At 42.7% G+C, this 21,714-nt stretch overlaps 1 protein-coding gene across 3 annotated transcripts in view; it reads left to right on the forward strand.

The window, feature by feature from the left end:
* Positions 1-16,565, forward strand: part of sfmbt2 (Scm like with four mbt domains 2) — a 54,001-nt gene extending 37,436 nt beyond the window's left edge. For all 3 annotated transcript variants that reach the window (XM_080754047.1, XM_080754048.1, XM_080754049.1), the window contains 12 exons: positions 1,824-2,054; positions 3,381-3,507; positions 4,229-4,342; positions 4,565-4,607; positions 6,155-6,222; positions 8,220-8,359; positions 9,121-9,230; positions 10,474-10,649; positions 11,328-11,497; positions 12,411-12,689; positions 14,320-14,457; positions 15,486-16,565. In XM_080754047.1, coding sequence (XP_080610173.1) covers positions 1,824-2,054; positions 3,381-3,507; positions 4,229-4,342; positions 4,565-4,607; positions 6,155-6,222; positions 8,220-8,359; positions 9,121-9,230; positions 10,474-10,649; positions 11,328-11,497; positions 12,411-12,689; positions 14,320-14,457; positions 15,486-15,626 — 1,737 coding nt within the window. In that variant the 3' untranslated portion in view covers positions 15,627-16,565. The remainder of the gene's footprint in view (positions 1-1,823; positions 2,055-3,380; positions 3,508-4,228; positions 4,343-4,564; positions 4,608-6,154; positions 6,223-8,219; positions 8,360-9,120; positions 9,231-10,473; positions 10,650-11,327; positions 11,498-12,410; positions 12,690-14,319; positions 14,458-15,485) is intronic.
* The last annotated feature ends 5,149 nt before the right edge of the window (positions 16,566-21,714 follow it).

Below are 21,714 nucleotides of genomic sequence, written 5' to 3' on the forward strand. Positions count from 1 at the left end.
GAGGAGAATGAATGGAAAATGTACCAATTATATTTTATTTGAATGAAATACAATCACTGAATATACCTTTAAGTACATAGTTGCATGTCATTAGACATGAATCACTAAAATAGATTGTGTCATATCATCGCTGTCGGACAGAATCCTTATTTCTTCATAATTATTTCTTTTCCGTTCGAGCATAAATAAATGCCCAAGTGAAAGTGGGTAAGTGACTCTGTGGGCTTTATAAATATTGAACCAATGAAAAGTATTAACAAGAGTTTGTGACTAAATAATAATTACACTGGATCCATTTTCTATTTCCTGAAGAGTTGTGGTTTTGGACATACAAGTTTTCCACCCGACAGTGACGAGGTGCAGTGTGACTATTGTATTTAATCTTAGCAGCGCCCAGCGGGGAACCCCCGACAGTTTACAGTTTAGGCATTTAGCAGACGCTTTTAATCCAAAGCGATTTACAATAAGCAGATACAAAACATCACAATAATAAACAGGATAATATGTCAATACATCAACAGCAATATAACAAATGCAAATGGATATCTATCTAGGAAACTAAATAATCAGTCAAGAAAAGGTTCTAAACCTAAAAACAAATGCTGACTAGCTTCATGTATGGTCATTGAGTGTTTCAGTAGTGCTAAGGGTTTAGGTGGAGTCAGAAAAGGTGAGTCTTCAGTCCTCGGCGAAAGCTAGCGAGTGAGTCCGTTGTTCTAAGTGCGACAGGGAGTTTGTTCCAGAACTTTAGGGCCAGGAGGGCAAACTGTCTCGGACGAGTGGATTTTTGCCCTGGGGTTTTTAGCGAGGGTTCTGTCAGTGCCCTGGTATAGTTCAACAGTACCAAGTTATGCACAATTGCCTTCTTTCCAAGACAAATAGGAAAGCAAGACTTCCCGTATCTGCGTGACGTACTGTAGGTGACTCTTTAGGAGACTGGAAGCAGGTTGTAGTCTATTCATTCCAATGGGAGAGTGATTGTGAACCGCGTTCTTTAGCCGTATAGTCACTGAACTAAATATTGGACCCAATCGCCGCAAGCCACACAATTTCCCCAACATTCTGACACTATCAGACACAAATCAGGAGAGAATCTACTTATGTTATCGACCTTTTCTGTAGACTTGTGTAGCCAGACTATATCACTGCGTGGATATGAGTCAGAGTTGTATTTTGTATTTTGATTGTCTTAAGTACCAGCTCTTATGCCTTAACTTAAAGGCCTGTCCATACTGTCTCCGACACCAAACTTTTCGTCAGAGAGTTCCGACTTTCCGACGTGCAGCTTTCTGAACTCTAAATCAGGATAATGCTTTTCAGAAGATGCAAGTGATGTAATTTTGTAGTTTAATTTTGTCAACAGGGGTTCCGGGTCCCCTAGGGGGTCCTCAGAGGTACTATAGGGTGTCCTCCAAATCTTGTGTTATAGAAACCTTTTTTCTTCTAACCACTTGAACCCTAGTGTCCTTATTCTGAGGACTGGCAAAGAGCTTTGGTGTAGAGGGGAAAAAGAGCAGACAGACAGAGTGAAAGGTCAAGTTTATTAAGTATTGACAGTTCAAGTGGTTAAATATCTGAAAACACACATTGACATGAATCCAAAATACACTGATGATTGTGCTGTCAAACAATGAAACTATTATGGAATCTATGAAAAGGTTATGGGGGGTCCCTGCTCCATCTCTCTCTCTCAACTAAGGGGTCCTTGGCCCTGAAAAAGTTGAAGACCCCTGATTCAGCCAATGAGAAGAACACAGGGAGGGCGGCGCTTGCCCGAATGTCACTCGCTATTCACCATTATGCTCTTTGCTTCTCTTCTGCAGGTCTACAATGAGAACTACTTCCAGGTCACCGTGGATGACCTTTCTCCCGAGGCCACGCCCCTGTCCTCCGTGTGCCACGCCGATTGGCCGGGCCTCCTGCCGGTGCAGTGGTGTCTGAAGAACGGGGTGAGCCTGGAGAGGCCCCGGGGCTACCAGGCCCAGGACTTTGACTGGGCCGACTACCTGAAGCAGAGCGGGGCCGAGGCTGCCCCGGAAGCCTGCTTCCCCAATGTAAGTGACTGGGCCGACTACCTGAAGCAGAGCGGGGCCGAGGCTGCCCCGGAAGCCTGCTTCCCCAATGTAAGATAAGATGTGGTGGGAAAAGTACTCGCTTGTTTAACACATTTAGGCTAGAATTATTGAATGCTTTAGCTATTGAAAAATAGCAGATCTACAAGCTCACAGCGCGCTGCGAGCTTGTAGATCTGCTATTATTGGAAAAAGTCGTGAAAATGTGTACAAATCTTTGAATACCTGTATTTTTAAAGCGAACGTTTGTAACTCAAATTTTGCTTCTGGGTGGATATTTTAAAATGGGGGTCCGTGGCCAAATAAATATCAGTTTGGGGGTCCTTCACATGAAAAGGTTTGAGAACCACTGACATAGTAGTCTCTCAAGAACAGACTAACTGAGCTCCAGTTAAGTGAAAAGGACCTGTTCTTTGACGATGGCTAAGCCAGATTGCTGACATTGAAAAATAGGTTTTTCAAAAAATCTTAGAAGGATTCAAAAGACACTTATAGAATCGGGTCAAAATTCTAATTTTCACGATTTTTCTAAAATAGCAGATCTACAAGCTCGCAGCGCGGCACTCGGTGCCGTGCTGTGAGCTTGTATATCTGCTATTTTTCAATATTTAAAGCATAAAATAATGATACACAATAATGTGTACCCAGGAGTAGTTCGCCCTCAAAATGAGTTTTTTTCTATTGATTACTTATGCCATGGAGACTTGAGGTCCATAATATTTGTTTGTATTTGTCGCATTCCTAAGACAAAAAATGTATTATAATAAATTAACCCCCACTGATTCTCACTGGACCCAAATGCATTTGGGTCCCCATCCGGAAAAAGTATTGGAAATTGGAAATACTCAAGTAAAAGTACAAATAGGCTACCTCAAAATTGTACTTAAGTACAGTACTTTTGTAAATGCACTTAGTAGTTACTTTACACCACTGAAGATTAGAGAGCACATCAGAAGAACATGGTAATGTTGCTGAAAACAATGTTTACGTTCAGGAAAATCCACAATACATTTAATAATAATAATAATAATAATACAACTTTATTTGTATAGCACCTTTCATGACATGAATTGCAGCTCAAAGCGCTTTACAGAGCAGAAAATGAAGCACAAGTGCTTAACAGAGAAAAAGTAAAATAAAAGAAAAAATACAGAATAAAAAGAAATAATTAAAATGATTACAATAAAGCAGAAAAATAAAAACATAAAACATTGAAGAACAATTTCTGTGTGTGTGTGTGTGTGTGCGTGCGTGCGTGTGTGTGTGTGTGTGTGTGTGTGTGTGCGTGCGTGCGTGCGCGTGTTCTAGACATGGCAGAGCAGAGGCTTTGCCAAGGACATGTGGCTGGAGGCGGTGAACCCTCACCAACCAGCAGAGGTGTGTGTGGCTCAGGTCACACAGGTCAGGGGACGCTTGCTGTGGCTCCGACTGGAAGGTAAACGTGTGTGTGTGTGTGTGTGTGTGTGTGTGTGTGTGTGTGTGTGTGTGTGTGTGTGTGTGTGTGTGTGTGTGTGTGTGTGAGTGAGTGATCAGCATTGATTTTGAACAGCACATTTTGATTTAGTTTTTATTTTAGTCTTTTGAATAAAATGAAATTTAGTTTTAATCATCTGAAATGTTTTAGTTTCAGTTGACTAAATATCATAAGATTTTAGTCGACTAAAAAGGAATTTTGGTGGTGCCTTGATGGCATCGTAATGCCTGGTTTTTACACTTGGTTGCGTGCTGAAAATTGCAGATCTACGAGCTCGTAGCTTGTAGATCTGCTATTTTCAGATCACAACACCCAAGCGCAAACAAAAATAAAATTCCTTTTGGGAGGTGCCCGCTGGCCTACCGGTCCAGGCTCATACCACATTGGCTCTGTGTAGCCTGACAGCGTGTCGCTGGCTCAATTCCCGATCCCGACCAGATTTGCTGCGTGTTACTCCCCATCACCTGACAGTCTACTGTACTATCAATAAAGGCATAAAGGCCCAAAAACATATCTTAAAAAATATATATATATATACTATTTAGTCATAGCTTAGTTTTCATTTAGTTTTTATTTCGCTTTTGTCAGTGAAAAAAAGGTAGTCTGCGAACATTTTTCGCCATAGTTTTAATCTGCGAAATCAACACTATCTGATAGGGTGTTTGTGTGCTGTCTCTTGCAGGCGTGGCCAAGCCCTTGTCAGAATTCATCGTTGACGCGGAGTCCATGGAAATCTTCCCTGTCGGGTGGTGTGAGGCAAACGCTTACCCTCTGACCCATCCTCTGAAACCTGTCTGTGCGTACAAAGACAAGCACGCACACACACACACACACACACACACACACACACACACACACACACACACACACACACACACACACACACACACACACACACACACACACACACACACACACGCACACACACACACACGCCTTTTCTCTCTAAACCACAGTAGATACAATTTGGTCCTACATGTTACGGTTGACACAAGCTCTCTCGTTTATCTTTTCTCAGGCCAGAAGCAGAAGCAGATAGCAGTTGTCCAGCCAGAAAAACAGTAAGAAATCTGTCTTTTTGCAAAGTCGTCCCCGCAACAAACACAGAATCACACCTGACCACCAGAGCATATTTAAGGCGGCAGCCATTTTTTCCTGTGTCATGCCTGTGTCATCATCCTCAAAGGTTTAATTGAATATTCAATAAATATGAAACGCCATCACTGAATATGGTCATGTCAATGCTAATCCCTCTCCGCTCGGCGTTCACTAGTCCCAGTCCGTTTGCCATCCTTTTGCATGTAAACTGAAGACGCAGCACACAGCGAGTTTACCGTAATTGCTGGACTATAAGCCGCACCTGAATATAAGCCGCACCAGCTACATTTAGAAAAGAAAACAAATCTTTACATATATAAGCCGCACCTGACTATAAGCTGCAGGGGTCCTTCTTGCTTCCTGCTAGAGCGCCCCTGGTGGACGTTAGCTGTATAAATCAATATATAAATCCTTGTTAAAGACCATTGTAAAACTAACAAACTGGCTGTTAGCTGTAAAAATCGTTATATAAGCCGCACCTTTGTATAAGCCGCAGGGTTCAAAACATGGGAAAAAAGCCGCGGCTTATAGTCCGGCAATTAAGGTACTCAAGTGAGCCCCGAGGCCCCTCTCTCGCTGCGAGCCACTCCCAAGCCGTTAATTGAAACAGTGGCTTTTAGTGCCGGGATTGCGGTCCCAGGGCATTCCCAATTGCGTTCCCCGCGATTGATTTCGTTGACAAATGACATGTTACACCGGTGGCTGGCAAACGCAGCCCCCCGGGAACACGAGGAAAGTGGCTGCTGGAGAACTATGAGTCTTTTTTCCAGGCATACTTTGTCAGCCATCTCCTCTAACCACGAACACCATTCCTCACCTTCAGGGCAGTGGTGGAAAAAGTACTCACAAGTAAAAGTAAAAGTATTACAAGTAGAAGGCCGCTATTCGAAATTCACTTGACTAAAAGTACAAAAGTATTGGCATCAAAATGTACCTAAAAGGACCAAAAGTAATGACCCATTTCACACGTTTTCAAATGTTTGAAATGTATAAAAATCTTTTGGAAAATAGCAGAATGTTGATCGGCTATTTTCAAATGGCCAAAATGTATATAGGGTTCAAGTGGTTGAAATATGTTTTGTGATAATAATCAAAATCTACAAAGTAACTAAAAATTTAAATAAATGTAGTGGAGTAAAAGAACAATATTTGAATGTAGATGATGTAGTGAGGTAGAAGTAAAAGTATTGGAAATTCGAAATACTCAAGTAAAGTACAAATACCTCAAAACTGTACAATACTTAAGTAAATGTACTTACTGTAGTTACTTTACACTACTGCCTTCAGGGGGACCCTTTCATCGATATCCCCCTCCCCTCTTTTCACTCATAGACCGGCAAATAATATTTCACACACATCTGAATCTAACAAAAAAACACTTTGCTATGGTGGAGTGGTAGATTGATTGGCTGAATGATTGTATGGCCGTCCTGTTGTCCAGTTTGATTTAACCCGGTCGGTTCGACTTCATCAATTAATCTGATTGGCCGGTCGTTTTTCCTCACTGCAGATTGGCTCCACCCCAGCCAATGGAGACGGACCCTGTCAATCTCTGCCAGCCAGTTGCCATGGATCCAGGTAATGATAATCCTTGTAGCTGATGATTTAATTACAACAATTAATGCTAACGAGCGATAATGACGATTTATATGGGGGACAGCGAGATACAGAACTCGGCAAACTGCGTGGTGGCAGCGGATTCTGGAGGCATTTTTAGCAGCCAAAAGCGGCACAGGCAGCCGCATATTAATGAATGAACAGGAGTCTAGCAGAGACCCTCTTCACAATCAGTGGATGTTGCCTCGCAGCATGGCTCTCGAACGTCAGGGGAGGCTGTGCTAGCTCGAGCAAACCCACCGTATCCCTGTCTCCCCTCATCAACAAAGAAATAAACCGTCGTGTGCGTGTGTGTGTGCGTGCACTGTGTATTAGAGGTGCAAGTACAGAGCTAGATGGGGGGTACATGTTGTTTCCACAAGACCTTTTGCCCTCCTCCTTCGTTCCCTTTTTAAAATACCACCCACTTGCTCATGCATATTCATCGCGCAGACTAATTACTATTCACCCGCTAGCAGCGCTGGTCCAGGTGCTGCCGGACAGTGCCGGTATCAGAGGTTGTGAGGAGGGTGGAGTGTGCAGCATACTGCATCGTTACGGTGGCCACACACACACACGTCCAATTCGCTGTGGGGGGTGGGGGTGGGGTAGGGGGCACACGATGAATAGATGGTATTTCTTTCACCTAGTTTGACTCCGCAGGCACCTCCGTGGGTGAACGAACCCCCTTCCGAGTCGCGTGCTTAATGTAGCGGCGGACGGGTGACTCACATGCCGACATATAGGGACATGTATGTAGGAGACGTGCGCGCACCTGTCTGCACTCGTGTGCACACTTCCGTGTGGACACGCACACGCACTCGTGCTCACTCTTGCTTTCTTGCGTGTCTGTGTACACAAAGCAAGGTCATGCGCAGCGGTGTCGTCTGTTGAATGGAATATCCTGCAGTTTACCATATGTTGCTAATTTAATTATCTTTATTGCACCGTTGGTTTAACTCTTTAACTGCGGGAGACTTGGGAGTTAAAACATCGTCTTGTCTCCCCTTGTCAGCGATGTCGAGCGTTTTTTTACTAACCTTTGAAAAGCCACAGATTGTATTTTTCCAACGCGCATGTAAACAGAGGAGGTGGCGTCAGAAAGACTTATCTCTCTTCTTTCCACCGTAAATATAACATTATATCCGCAATCGTTGGGGTCTGTAGAAAAAAAGCTTGTTTTCACCAAAGGATTCCGAGATAAACTGACTTTTTGAATTATTTACATGGAGGCGATTTCCGGATGACGTAATTTCCCGTTGCATTCTGGGTATTGTAGTCCTGGTGTCACTCCCGGGTGCGGGGAGAGCTCGCTACAGTGTTGATTTCGTCGACTAAGACTATGACGAAAAATGTTTGTCGACTGCGTTTTTTTCACTGACGAAAACGAAATAAAAACCAAATAAAAATGAAGCTGTGATGACTAAAACTGAGACTAAATATATTGACAATTTCAAAATAAAAACTAGACTAAAACGTTAGAGAGGGACTAGTGGAGAAGAGAGTCATTTTATGTTTGGTTTCTCTCAGGTAAAAATAGGTGAAAATAGCCGATCTACAAGCTCACAACGCGTCGCGCTGCGACGTGTTGTGAGCTTGTAGATCTTCTATTTTCAGCACACAAAAAATTAAGTAAAATCAGTCATTACGATGCCATCAAGGCCTGCCAAAATACATTTTAGTCGACTAAATCAACTGTACATTTAGTCGCCTAAAATCTAGACTTTCTAAAACTTTTCAGGTGACTAAATTATGAAAAACTAAAACTAAATTTAATTTTATTCAAAAGACTATGACTAAAACTAAATCAAAATCTGCTGTCAAAAACAACACTGGCTCGCTAGCTATCATAATCCAATGTAGTTACAAAATGATGAGAATCTCGTCTTTGGCAGTGTGGACAGAGGACACATTGAGGAGATTTGGCATTGAATGAGTGGCTCACACTGTGGTTCTGCTGGTTCCTCCCTTCTCTTTAGGCGCGGCCAACGGCAGGTACTGCTGCTCCAAGATCTTTGTCAACCACCGCTGTTTCTCGGGACCCTACCTCAACAAGGGACGCATCGCAGAGCTGCCGCAGGCCGTAGGACCCGGCAAGTGCACGCTGGTGCTCAAAGAGGTGGGCTAATACTAACATATGTCCATTTACAAATGCCTGCTACAGCCCCCGGGACCGGGGGGGGGGGGGTTGTTGGGACCGGGTTTAATATAAGTAGAAGAGACGTCAGGATCGAGAGAGGGTGGGAGAGAGAGAAAGAGAGAGAGGGAGAGAGGGAAGGATGGAGAGAGAGACAAAGATGTCTTAAGCACCTGCAATCTCCCAGCAGCACCTTCATTTTAATGTGTGGTGCTGTCAATCAAGTGTGTTTACACATACACACTGTGGTTGCTGCTCAGCAAAACAGACCCTAATTTCTCTAGGGGGCCCTGTGTGTGTGTGTGTGTGTGTGTGTGTGTGTGTGTGTGTGTGTGTGTGTGTGTGTGTGTGTGTGTGTGTGTGTGTGTGTGTGTGTGTGTGTGTGTGTGTGTGTGTGTGTGTGTGTGTGTGTGTGTGTGTGTGTGTGTGTGTGTGTGTGTGTGTGTGAGAGAGTGTGTGTGAGAGTGAGAGTGAGTATGTGTGTGTTCATGCATATGTTCTTTTGTGTATACTATGTGCTACATTATAAAGGTCTGTATGTACTATAAGTTAGGTTGCTGTAAACTACACATGCATAAAGAGGGTGAGTGTGTATATGCATCTTTGTGTTCAGTCCTTTTGGCGTGGCTTGATGTGGTTGTCCTTTCATGCTTGTGTCACACGCTGGCTTTATGCGCTATTCCCCAATGCTCTGTGTGTGCTCTGACCTGGAAGTGCTGTGTGCATTCCCTGATTCCCTCCAGGTGCTGACCATGCTGATCAACGCAGCCTACAAGCCCGGGCGCGTGCTTAAGGAGCTGCAGGAGGTGGAGGACAAGAGCTGGGATTGCCACGAGGAGACCCTCAAAGCCAAGTACGGAGATGGGCTGTTGGTAGTAGCATATTGCTACGTTCTACTTTGTCATTCTAGTATCTCATACAAAAGAAGCAGAAATAGCAGATCTACAAGCTCAGCTATTTTTGCATCTTTTGAATTGGAATCCTGATTTTTTTTTTTTTGTATTGGAATCCTGAAATGTAACATTTTGATTTAATTTCAAACACATTTAGTTATATACTCATGTTAACTTTATGAACCTAAATACAAATACCTTTGACATAAAAAAATACATTTTAATACTACTATACTTGTCATTAAGCTACTAATATAGACTGACGGAATTAAAGCAGGTCATGTTTGGAATTGTAACAGCTGAAATCAATAATATATCAGTAAGTATTAACCTGCGGGCTGCATTAAGTGAAGGTGAGGGCCGCATGTGGCCCCCGGGCCGCCAGTTGCCCATGTATGATCTAGACTCTATATAGCATTCGGAGATTGTGGAATAGTTGTCTGGCTACGCAAGACTAGGCTGTTCGACGACATAACAGAGCTTAGACCAGCGGTGCTCATCGTACCCAGTGTTCTTTTGGGGAACCCGTTCTCGGAGGTTCCCAGCTAAATAATTCACTGTTAGGAATGAAATGGACCTTGTACAGGTCCCTTTGCACTGTGTACACATCACAAACATACAAACAAACAACACACATTTGTACACAAAGTTTAATGAACACTGGGGATATAAAATATCCCCAGTCTCATATTAAAGTGGGGGTTGAGAATGACTGGCTTTGACTTTCATTGACCATGTTCTGTAAACTAGAAATGATTATTTGAGAGTAGGAAAAGCCGCAGTTACTACGCAGAATATCCTATAATAGTTGAAGTTGGGCTGATGCGATATGCGAGGGCTTGTTAGATTCCTAGTTGAGTCTGTCCTTGAGTGCTGCCTGCAGCATAACATGCCTTCCCTAACCTTAGCCATTAGCGGGGAGATTATAGAATTGACCCTCCCTCGGCTTCAACAAGCAACTTCGCCGCTCCACATTCCAGCGCAGCCTCTCCCATCAAACCGATTATATGAATTCTTGATGGGCCTCCTAAAACGGGCCCCGCGTTATCCTATTACAGCACGGGCAATCACTGTTCATTGTAAAGCGCTATGATGGATTATGGATACTTTAATTATCTTTTGTTGCTCCCATAAATAATGTTCTAATTGCTCTTGGGGGTGCTGGTGGCTGACAATGTCGCGTGCTGTCGTCCTCCGCTACAGGTACAAAGGGAAAACCTACCGGTCTTCCATTCGACTCGTCCGCCTGGCCGACCAGATCCCAGACTTCTGCCGCAGGGTGTGCGTGAGGCTGCAGTGCTGCCCCAACCTCTTCAGCCCCGCGCAGGTCACCGACAAGTGTCCCGAGAACTGCTCTGTGCAGACCAAGACCAAATACAGTGAGTTGTCCGTTTTTTGTGGTTCGTCGTAATTACACACAGTGGTTCCCCGCGTCGCAAGATAATGTGAGTGTAGCCAAATAAAACGGCGCACCGTGCTACAAGGGTTTAATTGTTGTTTATGAGCAGCTCCACATTTGTTGTGGGCAGTGGTTTAAAGTAACTAAGTGCATTTACTCAAGTACAATTTTGAGGTATTTGTACTTTACAGATTTTTGTATTTCTGATTTCCAGTACTTTTACTTCTACCCCACTACATCTCAGAGGCAAATATTTTACTTTTGCTCCACTACAATTATTTGAAAACTTTAGTTACTAGTTACTTTGTGCATTTTGATTATTACTACAAAACATACATTAACCACTTCAGCCCTACATTGTGAGCTTGTAGATCTGCTATTTTCCAAAAGATTTTTATACATTTGAAAACTTGAAATGGGACAATCGGACAATCTGCATAATGAGTTCTTTTACTATTGGTACTTAAAGCACATTTTGATGCCAATACTGTTGTACTTTTACTCAAGTATATTTTGAATTCTGGACTTTTGCTGCAGCATTTATACTTTCACTTAAGTAAAACATTTGGGTACTTTTTCCACCACTGGCTGTGGGTTGCATTGTTTATTTTTTTTTTGTCCCCAATGTGTGTGTGTGTGTGCTGCGTGTCCCCCAAAGCCCACTACTATGGGAAGAAGAGGAAGCTGTCCAAGCCGCTGGGAGGAGAGGAGCCCGCGGAGGGAGACCTGGCCAAGCCGCCACGCCGCAGGAAGAAGAGGAAAGCTATCTTTGTCCAGAAGAAGAGACGCTCCTCCGCGGTGGACTACACCCCCGCTGGCTCGCCACAGGTTGGACTGAGCTCTTTCCCTTCTGTTGCTTCTTTCACTTTCACTCTGCTTTTCTTTCTTTCATTCACATTTATTTTGGTTCTTCTGCCTATACTTTCTTATTTTGTTCAGTTGGCTTCCATCCCTGCTACCGTCCTAATTAAAGCTAATGCAAAAAATGCTAATGTTAAAAATCTAACGCTAATGCTAACACCAACCGCTACACAAGGTTGCACACACTTAGCGAGCTGCAGGCACTCTTAAAATTTCGTAGAAATTTTCTTTTCTAGTTCTTCCTCCCTTCCTTTAACCCATTTAGGCCTTGAATTATTGAATGCTTTAACCAGTGAAAAATAGCAGATATACAAGCTCACAGCGCGGCACCGAGTGCCGTGTTGCGAGCTTGTAGATCTGCTATTTTTGAAAAAGTCATGAAAATGTGTGCAAATCTTTGAATATATGTATTTTCTAAGCAAACGTTTGTAACTAAAATTTTGCTTCTGGGTGGTCCCTGGAACAAAATATTTTGAGATGGGGGTCCGTGGCCAAATACATATAATTTTGGGGGTCCTTCACATGAAAAGGTTTGAGAACCGCTGACATAGTAGTCTCTCAAGAACAGACTAACTGAGCTCCAGTTAAGTGAAAAGGACCTTTTCTTTGACGATGGCTGGCCAGATTGCTGACACAGAAACATCGGTTTTTCAAAAAACCTTAGAAGGATTCAAAAGACACTTATAGAATCGGGTCAAAATTAAAATTTTCACTATTTTTCAAAAATAGCAGATCTACAAGCTCGCAGCGCGGGCTGTGAGCTTGTATATCTGCTATTTTACAATAGTTAAAGCATCTTCCTTCCTTCCTTCCTTCCCTCCTTCCATCCTCCATTTGCCTCGTATTTGTCAGACTGACAACACGCCTCTCCCCCTTTCAGGACAGTGATGATGAGGACTATGGAATGCAGTTGCAGTCGGGCAGTGAAGAGGGCACCAGTTCCGAACCTCGCGAGGACCACACGGACGCCTCCTCCGTTGAGGTGGCCAGTAGCCGCCCGCGGCGAGCCGCGGCCATGCGCAGGGCGGGCAGGGTGGGCACCGCCACGGGCAGCCAGGAGGGTCCTGAGGGGGTCCGGAGGAGGTCAACCCGCTCTCTGTCCGCCCATGCACAGAACAGCGGCGCCAAATACCAACCGCCCAAGAGACAAGACATGCAGGTGAGATGTGCTCACACACACATGGGGTGGGATACGGTAGTGTAACATGTACATTTACTCTATGATGAGGATCGTGATGGCGACAGTAAGTACAATTTTGAGGCGCTTTTACTCTACTTGAGCATTTCAATTTATTTCATACTTTTCACTACACTTTTCACTACATCTCATGGGCAAATATTGAACTTTCTATTCCACTACTGTTATTTGAAAACCTGTCACAAATTACTTCATAGATTTTGATTATTATTCAAAACATACATTAACCATTTTAAGCACTATTTTATAATTCAGCTATTTGAAAATAGTTGATCTATAAGCTCTTGGTATATTTTCCTTTTTCTTTTTACATATTGACAATTTGAAAAACAAAATTGGCCATTCATAACGAGTACTTTTGCTTTGGTACATTTAGTGCCAGGTATATAATTAAATATTTAGATAGCTTGTGCCAGGGTTTTTCCATTGATTGTACCTGATTTTGAAGACCCATGGAAGCCACGACATAATGAAAATTAACGCCCCAACCAATAACCCAGTAATGGTAGGCGATGAACCGATTCAGGAAGTTGACTCTTTCACCTACCTCGGCAGTATTTTAAGCAACCAGGGTGGCACAGACAGCGACGTCACAGTCAGAGTAGGGAAAGCTAGAGCAGCCTTCATTATCCTGAGAAACATCTGGTCCTCAAAAGAGATATCCACGACAACAAAAGTGCGGATCTTCAATTCCAACGTCAAATCCATCCTTCTCTACGGTTCAGAGACGTGGAGGATGACAAAAAATACATTGCAAAAGATAGATCTGAAGCGCATTTTCAAGATCTGGAGGCCAAACAAAATCAGGAACGAGGAACTCTGGAGGAAAGGGAAACAGGAGTCAGTGGAGAAACAGATCCTGAGAAGAAAGTGGGGATGGATCGGTCACACCCTGAGGAAACCAGCATCTAGTACCACACGCCAGGTCCTGACCTGGAACCCCCAGGGGAAGAGGAAGAGAGGGCGGCCTAAGAACACCTGGAGACGAGACACTGAGGCAGAGCTGAAGAGACAGGGAACCAGCTGGGGAGAGGCAGAAAAGACAGCCCAAAGCCCTGTTGGATGGAGAAGAGTCGTCGATGGCCTATGCTCCACTGGGAGCGATGGGCCTAAGTAAGTAAGTATGGAAGCCACGAGCGTGTCCATGTTGTGCAAATTCACGCTGTTGATAAAGCCATTTTACTTCAGAGGATTGCATTGAAGTAAACAGAGGATTTCACTTCCTGATGACGTCATCTCCCAAAGGATCATGGGATATTGAGTTTTTGCATCACCCGCGGGTCCCAATGACCGCACGCTATTTAATATTAAAGCGATATCAAGATTAAAGTCGGGCAAAGCACTCCGCGGCTGGGTTTGAAATCCCGACTTTAGTCAATATTCTGATACCAATATTTTTGTACTTTGTTTTGTTCAAAAACAGGCTTTTAATACAGTTGTATATATTGTTACAATAAACTTTTACTTACCACTGGTGGGAAACCCCAACAGGCCTTTGGATGTGCAATGTGATTAAATGTTGTAATCCCTTGTCTTTTGCGTGTGCCGCCTCGTGTGTGTGTGTGTGTGTGTGTGTGCATGCGTGCGTCAGGTGGAGGGCCGGCAGGAAGAGGAAGAGGAGGGTCAGTTGGTGCTGGACAGGAATCCACTGGAGTGGAGCGTAGACGAAGTGGTCCAGTTCATCAACTCTACTGACTGTGCCTCCCTGGCCAATATATTCCAGGAACAGGTATATGTGCACAATCAATGCACTCATGCACGCATGCACGCACACACAGGAATGCTCTGATTCCTCTGGCACCAATCTTCACTCCAAATGAGTTGGTGGTTGCCAACATACTGGATCCAGAAAAAAAAAGAAAAAAAAGAAAAGAAAAAACATTTGTTTTACCATTGAAGTGGTATGAAAAGCAATCAGATAATAGTATAGTATTGTCTCACTGAAAATAGCAGATCTACAAGCATCGCAAACAACGCATTGTGAGCTTGTATGTAAATCATCTATTTCCCCTTGACAACTAAATCTGTATCGTCGATCCCCGGGGAAAATAATCAGTGAGTATTTCCAATTTTCAGTACTTTTACTTCTACTCCACTACATCTCAGAGGCAAATATTGTACTTTTACTCCACTACAATTATTTGAAAACGTACTTTGTAGATTTTGATTATTATTACAAAACATACATTACCCACTTCATATACCGGTATTCATTTCGGCCATTGTAGATCGTCTATTTTCAAAAGATTGTTATACATTTTATTTAGTTTTATACACTTGAAAACTTGTGAAATGGGACATCTTGCATAATTAGTACTTTCTACTTTTGGTACTTTAAGTACATTTTGATGCCAATACTTTTGTACTTGCAATATTGATACTTTTACAATGGGAGTACTGGTGATTGGTATCGAATCAGAGCAGAGCAGCCCTAACACACCCCCCTACAAGCTCTTTGCAAGTTTTGCTATTTTATATAAGTTACATTTTAGCTTATTTTTTTCTAGTTCCTTTGTTATTATCTTTTCTTCCTTCTGTTTTCTTTCCACTTGTCTTTCACGTTTTTCTTTCTCTTTCATCTTCTTGTTTCTTTCTGTGTTGCTTTGTTTTACTAAAATTTCTTTCGTTTAGACTCATCCTTTTCTTTCAGTTTTCTTTCTCTTTCATCTTTTTGTCTTTGACTTTCGTCTTTTTCCCCTTCTCTCTTTCTGTGATTCTCTCACTATAACAACACTGTGTGTCATTTCCCGTCTGCAGGACATAGACGGGCAGGCCTTGCTCTTGCTGACCCTGCCCACAGTCCAGGAGTGCATGGACCTGAAACTGGGCCCTGCCATCAAACTGTGCCACCAGATTGAACGTGTCAAAGTCGCCTTCTACCGACAGTATGCCAACTGACCGCTGGCACAGGCACACCTCATCCCCGGAGGGCATGGCGGAACGCGGGTGGCCCGTCCAGACAGCTTCCCTGTGAAGAAGAATGACTGGGAAGACTCGGCTTGTCTACTGGCAGTAGAATACTTTGATATTCGAAAGGGCCGTGCCCTTTGGAATTCTCAACCTGGAGTTTTTCTGTCTCACTATCGGGGATTTACCGTGTGAAAGAGGGAGATTGTAGGACTGATGGGCGGCTGCATTGGAGGATATTTCCATACAGGGAGTTGAAGAATTCTGTTTTGAAGTCTGGAGGAGGGTGATACTGTATGTATTACCCAGATAGACTGCCATCTGCCGCGCGTGGGAGAGTGCGTTAACGCATTGGAGTCGGCCCATGTGCATTACAGATCTGTGAAGTGCTATTCTGAAAAGCAGAAGATTCATTCAAGAACACTTTTCTTTTTTATACTTTTCATTTCTGGACTATTTTTATTTGCTATAGAGACACATCACTGCATTTATGTTCACATAATTATTAGTCATTAAGCTACCCCTCCCCCCCTCCCATTTGTGTAAGAGTATTGGTTCCTGATTACATGTAACAAAAAAGTATATAATAGCCCAAGACGTAATATATTTACAATATTTATTGCTAGCGTTATTTATGAGGAGTAATATATCTATTGGGGAGAGAAAGGAGTCGAGTGGCTGAAATGTAATTTTTACTTTAAATCCATTTCTTTTAAATCATCCCTGAAGGATGATTCTTAATTTATTTCAGATACAAGCTGGCTATCTGCATGCATCTAGATACACATTTAGTTGCATTTACAGAGAAAGGTGACCACCCACATGCTGCCTTTTTTCTTCTTCTAATGACCCGCTAATTTATTTAAATCTATTTCTGTTCACTCCTCATCGTTACAAAAACAATCACGTGAAGCAATCGTCTAAGGTATTTTGTAGCCATCTATGCAAATGTGCAGATATTTTTGATAAATAAGAATAAATTTATACTGATTTTGTTCCCCTTTCTACCCACTGTTGTCCTCATGCGTTCATTCATTATGGTGGAAGATTTAACCCATTTAGGCCTAGAATTATTGACTGCTTTAACTATTGAAAAATAGCAGATATACAAGCTCACAGCGCGGCACCGAGTGCCGTGCTGCGAGCTTGTAGATCTGCTATTTCTGAAAAAAAATGTGTGCAAATCTTTGAATATATGTATTTTTAAAGCGAACGTTTGTATATCAAATTTTGCTTCTGGGTGGTCCCTGGAACTAAATATTTTGAGATGGGGGTCCGTGGCCAAATACATCATTTTGGGGGTCCTTCATATGAAAAGGTTTGAGAACCACAGACATAGTAGTCTCTCAAGAACAGACTGAGCTACATTTAAGTGAAAAGGACCTTTTCTTTGACGATGGCTAAGCCAGATTGCTGACAAAAAAAACCTTTAAAGGATTCGTCACTTATAGAATCGGGTCAAAATTCTAATTTTCACGATTTAAAAAAATAGCAGATCTACAAGCTCGCAGCGCGCGCTGTGAGCTTGTATATCTGCTATTTTTCAATAGTTAAAGCATAAAATAATGATACACAATAATGTGTACCCGTTCTGAATTCAACATTGTCTCATGAAGCTCTGGCTGGAATATACCTTCATTTGAGTGGGAACCTCACCATTTGAAAAAGTCCCTTGTAATTGCCCTGATGACAAGCCTAGTTAAAAATAAACGCAGAATTAGACAGGACTAGCGCAAAAATGAAAACTAATTATGCCTGTGTTTAATCACTTAACGGGCGGGATTTGTATTCCCCTTTAAACTCTACAATCATATCTACAAGGTCCTTGCGAAGTTGCAATGTGTTGTGAGCTTGTAAACCACACCTCTACCCTGCTGATTAATTGAACACAACTGCCTCTGGTTAGGGAACTGGACTGATCATGTGTATGCGGCCTATTCAGGCTGCTGGGATCTACCTCTGCGGACCACAATTTTATGTTCAAATGTCTAAATCGAGTGGATTGAAGTCTCACTTAAGCCAGTTGATGGTATGGTTTCACTGAATCTAAAATGGGAATCACGTGGATTCTTCCAGAACCAATGACTTAACCATATGCCCTATATATATTTTGTCATTCAATAAATAGCAAAAAATAGCTGATCTACAAGTTCGATGGGTTGTGAGCGTGTAGATAATTTTAGAAGAAAAAAGAAAGAAAGAAAACATGTTTATCATGAAATTTACATGATTACACACCTGAGCACTGTTGGTGACATTTGCATGGGACAAGAACAGGTAGTCTACAAATATGTAAAAGAACTCCCACATGCTCTCTCTTACTTGCAATTACAACAAACAACATTCTGGTCTTAAATAACTTTCCCTCAGGTCTATTTGATGGAGTATGTCTGTAGAATAGTTATTGGTTCAAGGAATAGTAGTCATCACCATGGTACATCTATCAGAATGTATGACACAGTATGGTTCCGTTCAAGCCTTTTATTAGTCCGTTGCACATACAAGCAGTTGGAAGAGCAAGGAGTCAAGAAGGCTTCACGGTTGTGATTTTTTCTATGAAGACAAAGAAACAGAAATATAATTATTCTCCTATCAAACTACATTTTACTACACCAAGTGACAACCACATTTAACAGTATACTGTAATACACCATGTGACATTCAATCTTCTAAATTCTACATGTACTCATGTTCTACGTGTCCTGGTATTAACCAAACTATGTTTAGACATTTCAAGGCACACAATAACCAATAATTATCACAAATAGTACAAACACTTGAACTCACTTCAATGATCATAACCAGAGCCTGCTGAGACTCCCAGGTAGAGGGCTCTCAGGGAGGATATTCTGGTGCCAAACAGAATTGAGGGGACAAAGGGTGTATATATAGCAGGCCAGTGAAGAGTGGTAACGGAGGGCAGGTGTGATAATTGAGAGCAAATGAGGGGTGGATCCAATCCAGGAATAGGGGAAGTGTTTCGGTCTAGATGACTTTTGTACAATGTCCATTAGCAATTTGCCTTACAATTGGCCATATCTGGTGAAACACTGAGGCGCACCACAGACATATGCGTGAAACATCTTCTCCTTATCGTCTGAGAATGGTCACTGGGAGCGCCGTACTAATGCATTCTCAATGGAAGGTTGTTTGGTGTTTTGTCGTTGCCGTGTCTCTTCAAGAGCGTACAGGCTGCGGTTGAGCTAGAGACACGGCAACGACAAAAAAAACAAACAACCTTCCATTGACAATGCATTAGTACGGCGCCCCCAGTGGCCATTCTCAGCCGATAAGGAGAAGATGTTTCACGCAGCTGTGTGAGTCCAGCCTAAAATAATTGTTGTAATAGCAGTTTCATGTAGTCCTAGGTCCTCCTGGTAATCATGAGTTCAGGCATGTGCACACATAGACATCAAAGGGGGCTTGAGCCCCTGCCCTGGTGAAAGAAATGCAAATGCCCTCTTTCCATGCCATACCTGACGACAGCATTCAAGATAATTAAGTGCCTTGTTCAATCTCTCCTGAACTTGAATGCAGCATCTTTTATGTTGAAAGAATTGCCCTCTTTGTGTAGAAATCCATGCCGTATGCCAAATCTCCAGTATTGACTATGCTACAGTAGTTCAGTGTAGAGATGCAATTTATGGCTCTTTGAAGTGAGCCAGAGCCATGGCTCTGGCTCACTTAAAAGAGCCGTTCAAAAGACTGGCTCATTTGGCTCTTTTGGCTCAATGCATATTTAAAATATTTTCGTTGAAACATGAATCCACCAGGTGGCACGGTCTGGCACCACATTCCTCTGCTGACAGTTGAGATCACAATTTTGTATTTACCCTTTTTATAAAACGTGTGTGTAAATTAAGCTACCTTGACTAATTTTATTCATGCAACACCTTAAAAAAAACAAGCAGGCAACAATGAACTCGCTCCTCCCTAGCGGTGTATAGCCAGGATTTACCAACTGGCTAGGCCTGGCACAATGTGAGCTTGTACATCGGCTATTTTAAAATAGCAAACATTTGAATATTTACAGGGACATAATACAGTCATTTGTCATGGAAGTGGACTTCCCAAGCAATATGGAGACGTATTAATTATAGAAATCGCTTAATAATTGTCTAAGCCATGATCAAATCAAACTGTAGTGTCTTAATTTGCTTCCTAGATAGCTGCACATTGCCGCGCCGCGCAACGCGGCGCCGGCGTCGCCGCACCGCGTCGCGAGCCAATTCAGCCAAATGAACGGCTCCCTACTCCGCGAACCGGATCCCAAGAGCCGTTCACAAGATTCGATTTGTTCGCGAACGTTGCATCTCTAGTTCAGTGTGGTATCATTATCAATCACCGAAAATAGCCGACCTCCAAGCTCACAACGCATCGCAGCGCGACACGTTGTGAGCTTGGAAGTCTGCTATTTATGGACACTGCTCCTACAGATTTTGGCCTAAAATCACGCAAAGATATTTGACCAATCTGCTAAGTAAATCGTTACCAAGACATTTCTTCACCAATGTGTTTCTAAAGGTGTGTAATAATATGTACTAAAAGGTTGAAATTCAACTCCCGGGGGAAACCTCATAAATGAATGTTTTTCCTGCAAGACAATGCTTGCAATGGATTCAGCATCATGAAAAACCCCTAGTTTGACCCCTCACATGCTACTTAAAGCATATATATTTTTAATTGTTTTCCTGTATAGTAAAGTTAATGGGACACAAACACAAATAATTTTTTATGAGGTTTCCCCCGGGAGTTGAATTTCAACCTTTTAGTACATATTATTACACACCTTTAGAAACACATTGGGGAAGACATTTCTTGGTAACGATTTACTTTGCAGATTTTCTTATGTTCCCCTTACTACATGGATCTGTCCCATTTCCCATATTCCCTGCTGCTACGTTTGCCTTCTAAAGTTTGTGTATGCGACGTGACGGTCACTTATCTCCAGATTAGGGAATCTTTTTGGTCCTAATTTGAATCTTTTCCTATTTGTGGGGTGCTCACTGGCCTAGCGGTCCAGGTGCTTACCACTTAGGCACTAATGCCTGACAGTGTGTCGGGTTCGAGTCCCGATCCCGATGACCTTTGCGCCCTGTCTCTCCCCATCGCTCTTTCCTGTCAATCTCCAGTTCAACTATCAATAAAGACACAAAAGAATACAAAAAAATCACACCAGTGTGAACTGAGCGGTGGTTGTGTGTGTGTGTGTGTGTGTGTGTGCGTGCGTGTGTGTGTGTGTGCGTGTGTGTGTGTGAGAGAGAGAGAGAGAGAGAATATTGCAGTTGATGCTCAGACTAGACTCAAGAGCACCCTCTCTGGTCACTGAGTGGTAGTTCGGGCTACATACACACATACATACATACATACATACATACATACACGGATACACGGATACACACACGGCCATGCTATGGAGCGGTCTACCACCGCTCAATAATAATAAAACAAATAAATAGAAAGCCATTTCTCAGGACAGGGAAAATGGTCCTCAAATTTTCATATTCTACTACATACTTGTAGGGACATTGGGCGCTCACAAGTATAGTGATGCAAGAACACACACACATGTGTGTGTGTTCTTGCACACACACACACACACACACACACACACACACACACACACACACACACACACACACACACACACACACACACACACACCCATCCCTAACTCAGAATGACTACTGAGTCTCTGAAAAGCTGCACCACTCAACCGCTACCTTATACGGTTGCCTAGCAACCGCATATCAAACGTCCGCTTTGCATGATTTTCCCCTGTTGTATATGTGAATACAAGCTAAGTACAGTCATGACTGCAAGAGGGTAAACATTCATTTGAATAAAGCTTTCGAAAAAGGAGAAGGCAAAAAAGGAAATATCTGAATTAAAATGTCACCTCTGTGGTGTTTTCAGTTAGGGCTGACTGAAATACACTTACCAATACATTGGATTCAACTAAAAGAAAACGGAATACAAGACAAGAGCCTAAATAGAACAAAGTACCCCCCCCCCCCCCCCCACACACACACACTTCCCCACCTCCTCCTCCTGAAACACAGAAATAAACACAATTTGC

This window comes from Nannobrachium achirus, assembly GCF_963921795.1.
Source record: "Nannobrachium achirus genome assembly, chromosome: 23".
In the NCBI taxonomy this organism is placed as follows: domain Eukaryota; kingdom Metazoa; phylum Chordata; class Actinopteri; order Myctophiformes; family Myctophidae; genus Nannobrachium; species Nannobrachium achirus.